The sequence below is a fragment of the Suncus etruscus genome, chromosome 6 (genome assembly GCF_024139225.1).
Source record: "Suncus etruscus isolate mSunEtr1 chromosome 6, mSunEtr1.pri.cur, whole genome shotgun sequence".
NCBI classification, from domain to species: Eukaryota; Metazoa; Chordata; class Mammalia; order Eulipotyphla; family Soricidae; genus Suncus; species Suncus etruscus.
In genome coordinates this window covers 128,002,324-128,011,572 of record NC_064853.1, presented here as the reverse complement: position 1 = coordinate 128,011,572, position 9,249 = coordinate 128,002,324, and the positions used below count along the sequence as shown (strand labels likewise).

General features: G+C 40.5%; 2 protein-coding genes across 3 annotated transcripts in view; one reads left to right on the top strand and one right to left on the bottom strand.

Moving 5' to 3' along the window:
• The first annotated feature begins 305 nt into the window (after positions 1-305).
• Positions 306-9,249, top strand: part of HMMR (hyaluronan mediated motility receptor) — a 46,557-nt gene continuing 37,613 nt past the window's right edge. The window contains exon 1 of the mRNA XM_049775653.1: positions 306-502. Within this exon, the coding sequence (XP_049631610.1) occupies positions 388-502 (115 nt within the window). The 5' untranslated portion in view covers positions 306-387. The remainder of the gene's footprint in view (positions 503-9,249) is intronic.
• On the bottom strand, positions 2,364-7,265 carry NUDCD2 (NudC domain containing 2). 2 transcript variants are annotated; one of them, XM_049774581.1, is made up of 5 exons: positions 7,121-7,265; positions 7,023-7,084; positions 4,421-4,469; positions 3,950-4,101; positions 2,364-2,713 (listed from the first exon to the last, which is right to left on the bottom strand). In XM_049774581.1, exons 1-5 carry the CDS (start codon positions 7,254-7,256, stop codon positions 2,630-2,632), a joined length of 483 nt encoding a protein of 160 aa, XP_049630538.1. In that variant the 5' UTR covers positions 7,257-7,265; the 3' UTR covers positions 2,364-2,629. The 2 variants fall into 2 exon arrangements, with proteins under 2 accessions (XP_049630538.1, XP_049630537.1); XM_049774580.1 differs by having other exon boundaries at positions 2,378-2,713; positions 7,023-7,265.

Genomic DNA, 9,249 nt, shown 5'->3' with positions numbered 1-9,249 from the left:
AAAGGCAAACGTCTTACCTCCATGCTATCTCTCCGGCCCTGATACTTCTTTCTTTTAATTTGTGTATCAGCCAGTCATTACTAGCCAAAATACTTGTTCTAGAAAGCTTGAAGTGTCTTCCAAGATAGACCATATCTTCTGTCTGATGATCCCACTCCAAAAAATGTCTTAGTAACTTATTATCTTCGAAGTAGTGCATTTACACTTCCCGTGTTAGGGAAAAATCCCTAGAGCAGATAAGTGGGTGCGTACCCCATTTTCCCAATGTTTCACGGTGAGTGACCAAGCTAGTTTCAACCTAATTCTAGCTTCATTCCTGGCAGTGCTAGAGGATCAGGCAGGGCTAGGGCTCACACCTATGGCTCAGTAACTTTCATTGAAACTTTAATGTTTATGGTTCTAGGCTGTGCACCTTCTCCAAGTGCTTATGATGTGAAAACTTCAGAAGCTGTAAAAGGACCAGTATCTTTTCAGAAATCACAAAGATTTAAAAAGCAAACTGGTAAGTGCAGTAATGGCTCTCCTATTTTAAAAGTTTTACAATTATGGTGGTTGGGGGGGATTAGAAAATAAAAGATACCATTTTCATTAGGTGCTATACCCCAGACATATCTATATAATGCAAAACTATTCATTCTTTTCATTATGGAATTAGCATTGATTTATGGCAGTTTACAAACGTGATTGTACTGTAAATGCTACGTTGTGTTTGTAAATGCTTTTATTCAGTAAATTTAGGAAAGGATCACAAACAATGCTTACAATCCATATGGCTCTGATAAATAGACATTCATATATATATATCCTTTCATTTGTTAGTTATCTCAGCCATTCTGTAAGACAATATTTAAGAAAACCAGAAACATGTAAATTATGTAAAACAATTCTCAACCAATAATTTCAAAGCGTATAATCAACTATAATTTTATATTCACTAAAGTTTTGAATTAAGACATTTAAAAATTGGAGCTGTCAGATAATCTTTAATGATAAATGTGCAGACTGGAATGATAGTATATTTGATAGACTGCCATGCCTTGCACAGAGCCAACCCATATTTAATCCCCAGCATCCCATAAAGTACCCTGAACACAACAGGAGTAATTCGTTAGCAAAGAGCTGTGAGTAAACCCTGGACACTTCTAGGTGTGGCTCCAAAACAAAAAATACAATAAAGTTAAAGAACTCATAAAATAACAAATGATGATGTGGGAATGAAAAGACAACTAAGTGATTCAGAGGGCCGTAAGAATATACTACACCCAACTCAATCCACAAATCATAAAGCTCTGTAATTTACATATGTGAACTCCAATTAAAATATTATTTGTGGGGCCAGAGCGATAGCACAGCCTTAAGGCATTTGCCTTGCAAGCAGCCAACAGTTCAAATCCCTGCATCACCTACACTCCTCTAAGCCTACCAGGAGTAATCCCTGAGCATAACCGGGTGTGATCCCCCCAAAAAACCTTATTTGTGGGAGGGGTTGGGACATACTTTGTTTGGAAAACACTATACCCACAAGAGCCATAGCCATGTATTACCATTCTGGTTTCAGCTATTTAAAATCTTATTGACAAATTTGAAAAATGCTAATACAAATTCTACAAATCTATCCAAAAGTAGAAGTGTCAGATCCCAATTAGTAACACTGATTGCAAACAAAAATCAATACTAAACTACCATTCCATTTCAAGTAATAAAGTGATCAAGAAATGATACAGTTTTTGCACTTAAAATTTTTCTATACATTACATACCTTTTTCTTTCTTTTACATCAGAATGACATAAAAATAATTTAGTTTCAATATAATGTTCTGGCATTATCCTGTTTATCTCTCAATCATCTACTCAAGGAACAATGAACTACAAATATTTTACTGAAAAATGAATTTATTTAGTACGTTTTTGTGGGGTTTTTTGGCCTTTCCTAATTTTTTTTTTTTTTTTTTTTTGGTCTTTGGGCCACACCCGGCGGTGCTCAGGGGTTACTCCTGGCTGTCTGCTCAGAAATAGCTCCTGGCAGGCACGGGGGACCATATGGGACACCAGGATTCGAACCAACCACCTTTGGTCCTGGATCGGCTGCTTGAAAGGCAAACACCACTGTGCTATCTTTTCGGGCCCGACCTTTCCTAATTTTTACTTATTAGAACTTTCTTGAATAAACTGGTATACTAGCCAACGATTACACAATTTCAATTCAAAAGGTTTTTTGAACTTACCCCTGCATCACACTTATTGAAAAATTTTTACTGAAGGCACCCAGTAATTTTACATGACATATAACCTGATTTGTTTGATATTAGAAGTAGAAGTTCATGGGAGGGATAAAAAAAAAAGAAAAAAAGTAGATGTTCAATATGAAATTAGTAAATTACAACATATAAAACTGTATGATGAGCAAAATATGTCATAAATTAATAAGTAAATCCCCAGAGTATTTACAAAGCTTCCTATGTAAATAATATTTCATTATAATTTTAGATCCATATATAAGTATATTTGCAAATTTGTTAATTGAAGGCATCCATATTTTTTCTTCCATCACATAATCTGTGCCTTTGATTAAATAGGCAAATTATGCTAGATTCCAAAGTCAAAAAAAAATGTAAACAATGAATGATGGCTATTTCTCGAGATTTGAGAAATCTGGTCCACCTTTAGAGTAGTTTCCTGAGATTTCTGCTCCACTGAAGTCAAAGCCAGGATTCTAAAATAATAAAAGAATATTTTTAAAGCATTATAAAATAAAGCGTGAAAAAATATAAGTAACCCCAATGAACAAGTTAAAAAGACAAGAAATTGGGCCCGGAGAGATAGCACAGCGGTGTTTGCCTTGCAAGCAGCCGATCCAGGACCAAAGGTGGTTGGTTCGAATCCCGGTGTCCCATATGGTCCCCTGTGCCTGCCAGGAGCTATTTCTGAGCAGACAGCCAGGAGTAACCCCTGAGCACCGCCGGGAGTGGCCCAAAAACCAAAAAAAAAAAGACAAAAAATTATAACATGCAGAAAAGTGACAAATCATGAAAAGGAACCAAACATTAATAGTTAGAAAATAACGTAAACTATAAGGAATTTTTTCCCATTTTATATTTATAAATATTTATAAGTTCTCCATGCACTATAATGTTGGTATACAATGTATGCATGGGAAAGCATATACTTTAGTATCAATGTGTGTAAACAGATATAACAACTAGCAGTTTATAAAACTTTTAAAATGCCACACTGGGTTCTAGCAGATCTCTGAAGAAGACAACAAGCTCTACAGTTTTGGGGAGGGGCATTTTCATCTATTCAACAAACATTTACTGAGCCTCTACAGTCAGAAAGGAGCCATCAGAGTCATGTGGAATTTAAAACTGAATTAAGATCCCATTTCAGGGGACATTTCCACACAGACAGCAAGAAATAATTACTAAGGCTTGTACAAAGCTATTGGCACAGTGGTTGTAAACATTTCTGTGGTCAGGTAGTAAGTATGTGAAGATTTGCATGCCATATTGTCTGTCAACACAAGTAAATTCTGCCATTCTGTATGAAAGACAATACACAAATGAGTGGCCATACCAATGATCCAATCAGACTTTACTTCAAATAAAGTGGTTCATATTTGATCCATTAGACTTCAGGTTGCCAGTGTCTAATCTTAGTGTTGAAAGTTGATTTTTAAAAAGACTGGTTTAAGTGTAAAAGTGAAAAATTAGAAACTTAATGGGCTAGTCTAGGTGATACCTTAGAAGTGTTACAGATCAGAACTAGTAGCAGAGCAGTTGGTGAGAATAGGTCAAAATCTAAATATATTTGGAAGGAGTGCCAGGAAGATGGCACAACAAGTTGGATAGGGTGAATAAGAGAGGCAAGAATTAATGGTGTGTTCTCTCCAGCCCATAGCAGTTTTAAATTTTAACCATACTCATTCATTGTACTCTGCATAATGCCTTACTTCTTTCTGGAACCTCTCTAGCGTAAGTTTTCTTTGCATTTGGTCTTGTACCCAGGGATCAGCTGCATATTCAGATTCTAAAAGAGAAGTCCAACAATTTGCTGCATCTCTCTTTGTCTTTGTAAGAACAATGCGGACCATTTTTCTGTCCTCTAAAAAAAATTAATATTAGAGTTTTTTTATTAAAATTTGTATTAAAAATGTAGTTAACCTACATACAAGTGATTTAAACATAATTCAATTACTAAGTGTCTTAAAGCTGTAAAGGCAAAGAGGTCTTAATTTATCAAGGCAGAGATATATTACGTTGGAACACAAGCTTAATTTTTAAAAAGATTCTACTTGTGTAATGAAGAATCAATCTTACAAATGAAAGTGGTTTTGATAATTGATTTATAATAGCATGTAACCTATGTGTCATAGGTTTTACATATGAAAACATTTCCATAAATTTTAACAAATTACTCTTACCCAATGTCCATGTTCCCTCATCAGCTATAGTAGAATCAAAGAGTTTACCCTGTAAAACAAGCAGAGAATTTTAAGGGTGTTTTACTTCCCATTATTTAAGTCAAGTCTAATTTCCTCTTTGCTCTACATATAATAGATGTGGTTAATTGTATGGGGATGCAAATCTTATTTCCTTTCCATTTCAACACTGGTTTATCATATAGCAAATAATGCTTAATTTATTTGGAATATTTTTTTGCTTTGTTTTGTTTTGGGGCCACACCTGTGGTGCTCAGGGTTTACTCCTGGCTTTGTGTTCAGAAATTGCTCCTGGCAGGCTGGGGGACCATATAAGATGTTGGAGATCGGTTGTGATCGGTCACGTGCAAATGCCCAACTGCTGTGCTATCATTCTGGCCCCCTACTTGGAATACTTGTATGAGAAAGAATGCAGGGGTCTATATCAGGGCCCATAGTTTAGAGAAGATACAAAAGAGTCATTATTTGACTAGACATATGCAAAATTACTATGGAATGCTTTGGAAATAAAGCAAACAACTGAATTAAAATAATCATGATAAACTTTTAAACACTTATTTTCTTTGGTGGGAATTGGACAAATGACACAATACTTAATTAGTATAAAATGTACTAAATGATATACTTATGACTGAATTCACTGAAACTCTACTCAATTCACTATGATTTGTTGCTACTTCCAAATTTAAGTTTTAGAAAACTAAAATGCTAGGTATACAAAAGGACACCAAGCATCATAAGCTAAAATAACTGAGGGGGAAAATAATTATGGGTACAATATATTATAGTTATTGCTATATTCAGTACAGGTCTTACATCTGAACTGTAATCTTAAGTCGCTGTCCAGGAGAAATGTGATCTGCCCAACTAGCTCAGAAAAAGAGTTAAGATTTTAGGCTCTGGAATAATACTACAGTGGGTAGAATGCTTTCCTTGTATGCAGCATACTTGGGTTTGTTTCCAGGCATTCCATATGTCCCCCTAGCCTTCCAGGAGTAATCTTTGAGTGTGGAGCCTAGAAAAAGCCTTGAGCTCCACTAGGTGTGGGACCCCACTCCCTAAAAAAAACTGAAATATCCTTAAGATCCAAATTAAGAGATACAGAATATTGGTTTAGCCATATGGAATGTGCTGAACCTGCAGTACCTGCTGCTTTCTTATATAGCAGGTATTACCTTGACACTGCAGTCTCTTGGATGCTAGGATACTCATGAGCTTTAAACCCTAGGATAGTACCTTGTGGATCATGGATTAGACGCGCTGATGAAACTCATACACAAGAAACAGAATTTGTAGCAGCCATATTCTCCCATGGCACTAGAGAAGGAAATCTTTTTTTTTTTTTTTTTTTTTTTTTTTTTTTTTGGTTTTTGGGCCACACCTAGCAGTGCTCAGGGGTTACTCCTGGCTGTCTGCTCAGAAATAGCTCCTGGCAGGCACGGGGGACCATATGGGACACCGGGATTCGAACCAACCACCTTTGGTCCTGGATCGGCTGCTTGCAAGGCAAACACCGCTGTGCTATCTCTCCGGGCCCTAGAGAAGGAAATCTTAACTTCTCCCTAAATGTATTTAATTAGGGGCTAAATTCAGAGTCACTGGGAAGAAAGAGAGGGTCTTGGATTCACAGGATAATCCTATATGATATTCAGAGATGATATGAGTTTAAAGCTCATGAGATATAGTATAATAGCTTTGCCTGTGATAGCAGACCAGGGCTTGACTCCCAGGATCCTATAGGGTTCCCAGCATCTTCAGAAGTGAGTGTAAAATCAGGTAACCCCCATACCCAAACACAAATCTAAAGATAAATAAGGTAAAAAGGGGACACAAGACCCTACATAAATAATGTCTTTTAAAAGCCCCCCTGTACTTGGTCCTAGTTCTCTGGGTTTTTTGTTTGTTTGTTTGTTTGTTTTGTTTTGGGGGCACCCGTGCCTCTACTGAGGGCTTGATCCTGGCTCTGCGCTCAGAAATTATTCCTGATAGGCTTCTGGGACCATATGGGATGTCAGGCTGGGCTGTATGCAAGACAAGGTTCTATTCGATGTGCTATCACTGGCCCCCTGGTTATAGTCATATTGCTAAATTTCTGTGCCGCCTTCATAGCTGCCAACCTTGCCATCAATACTCTGCTCTGGTTCACTTGCTAGAACTCGCTCCTTTGCAAATTTGTCTGTTAACAAACACCCGCATAGAGCGCACCTTAAAAATGTCTTTGAAAATAACTTATAGTAACAACTAAGTAAGAGAGTAGAGCAGGTAGATCACTTGCTGCCTGCAAGTCTACTCTGTGGCACCCCATTGGGTTACCTCCAGCCCAACATGAGTGATTGATTCTCCAGTCCCGAACCAAGCGTGGGATCAGAGCATTCAGAATGCCTGCCCCCAGATCAAGAAGAGGGGAAGAAATGAGAGCAAAGGAGGGTTAGAGGCTAGAACTCAGAATGAATCTCTGGACTCCTCCAAGAATCCCAGACCATCCCGTGTCTCTGCGGGTCCGTAAGGCCCCCTCAGTGCGCTCCGACCCCGCCCCTTGGCTCTCCCTGCCGAGGCCCAGCACCCCAAGCCCAGCCCGGCCGACCTTCAGGATCTCGCGGCCGCCCACGGCCAGGGCCACGTGCCGGCTCTGCAGGCCGCAGCGGATGTCCTGGGCCCGCGTGCCCGGCGGCACCTGCACCTCGATGAACACCTCCTCCAGGGTCTGGTACCACTGGCCCCAGGGCGTCCCGCACGGCACCACCCCGCTGCGCTCCTCGAACGGGGCGGACATGGCCCGCCCACTCGTGTCTCCGGCCGCGGAGCCCTCGCGGCGCATGCGCCGAGACCTTCGGCGCGGCCGGCCACGCCCCTGCCCGCTGCTCGGGGCCACGGCGCATGCGCAGAGACTGGAGCTGGCGGCGCCGAAAGTTGGGGGGTCTTTAGATGCTTGTGTGTGTGTTTCCATTTTCTGTGACATTTTAGGACACTACCCTTGAGAGTATTGGACTACTGAAACCCAGAGAAGATTCCTTTTAAGGGAAATAGGGGGAGGGGTTGAGCTAGAGAGATGGAACTCCTGGAGGGTCACCTCTGTGAAGTCATTGTCAGATCTCCCAGGTGGAGGGAGCTTGCCCAGTGCCCTGTTAACTTTTACTCTCTCCCTTCTCTTCGTCGCCTCCTCCCAGTCACAATGAATAATGCCATTTAGGATTGGCAGAGGAACAAAGCTTGTATTCTGTTGACAGGTGGATTGAACCCCAGGCCATCTTATTGGATGTGGCTAGAAACACTTGGGCCAGTTGTTGATTGGTCTGCATTGGTGCAAGCAGGGCTCTTTTCCCACTGCCTCACGCCCTGGTGAGCAGAGAATGAGCAGGATGTTTGAATAAAAGAACAACTACCTACTAGAAAGAAACTAGCTGTTCTCAGACCAGTTCTGGTGACCTTTTGTTTTGTGGGGCTGGGCATCATATCTTTTCCAAAGGCTCCCCTGAGGCGACTCAGTGAACTTTCTGGTGCCCAAGAGGTTCAGAGCTGGGTGTACCTTTCTGTATCTACTTTTATGGACCTTTCCCTGCTAGGCTCCCATAATCTAAAGCAAATTAAGAGATTTTAGGATGGGAATCGGGCCTGCTTAATATATGCATTTTAAAAATAGATATTAAGCGTGTCCGATATTATTCATGATCTTACTTGTAAAATGATTCAGATTTATATTTGGTCAGTGTCATTTGACCAAACTGACAGATATATGGTTTCACTCAACCCTCTACTCTTGAACTCTCAGCATTAGAGCAATTACTATGATTTCTCTGAAAAACTGTTTGTGGCTAACTGGCTGTGTGTGTGCTGGGCCGTGCCAGTGTGCATCTACTAAGACGTATTTGTTCTTTCCACAGCCAATGAGGGCTGCTCACTTTTGTAACTAGTTTGCAGTAACACCTGTTACAGCTGAACTTCAGAGCCCGTAAATTTTCACTTGCCATTCTTTTATATTTTAGAAAGTCACTTGTTAAACGTATTTATGGGGCCCGGAGAGATAGCACAGCAGCGTTTGCCTTGCAAGCAGCCGATCCAGGACCAAAGGTGGTTGGTTCAAATCCCGGTGTCCCATATGGTCCCCCGTGTCTGCCAGGAACTATTTCTGAGCAGACAGCCAGGAGTAACCCCTGAGCACCGCCGGGTGTGGCCCAAAAACCAAAAAAAAAAAAAAAAAAAAAAAAAGTATTTATGTCTCTCAGAGAGCTGTGCTTGTTTGCACCCAGGGAAGGCCAAGAGAGAAAGAATTTCCTTAAGCTTATTTTCTTCTGGCTATGCTAGGAGGGTTACTCCTGACTCCGTGCTCAGAAATCGCTCCTGGCAGGCATGGAGACCATATGGGATGCCAGTGATTGAAGCTGGGATTGTCCTAGGTCAGCAGCATGCTACTGTTGTGCTATCACTCCAGCCCCTGTATGTTTTTCTTTCTATTAACCAGACATTCCATATAACATTTCAGGCTCACTGTTGGAGCAGTGAAAATATCTTCCAATTTCAATTGCTTATTTTGATTTATTTTGGTTGGGGTGAGGTTGGGGCAAGGCTTAGCCCCTGGGTCCTCAGGGGTTACTTCTGGCAATGCACTCAGGAATTGCTCTTGAATTGGCTGAGTGGATCGTAGCACCAGCTGGACTGGAGGGGATTGAACTCCTGTCATCTGTGTTCAAGGCAAGCACCAGCCCTCATTATTGCTCTGATCCACCTTCATGATTTTCTATTTACTCCAGTAATCCTAACAATCATATTGTGCTGTAGATACTTCTTTCTTTTAATTTGTGAATCAGTCAGTC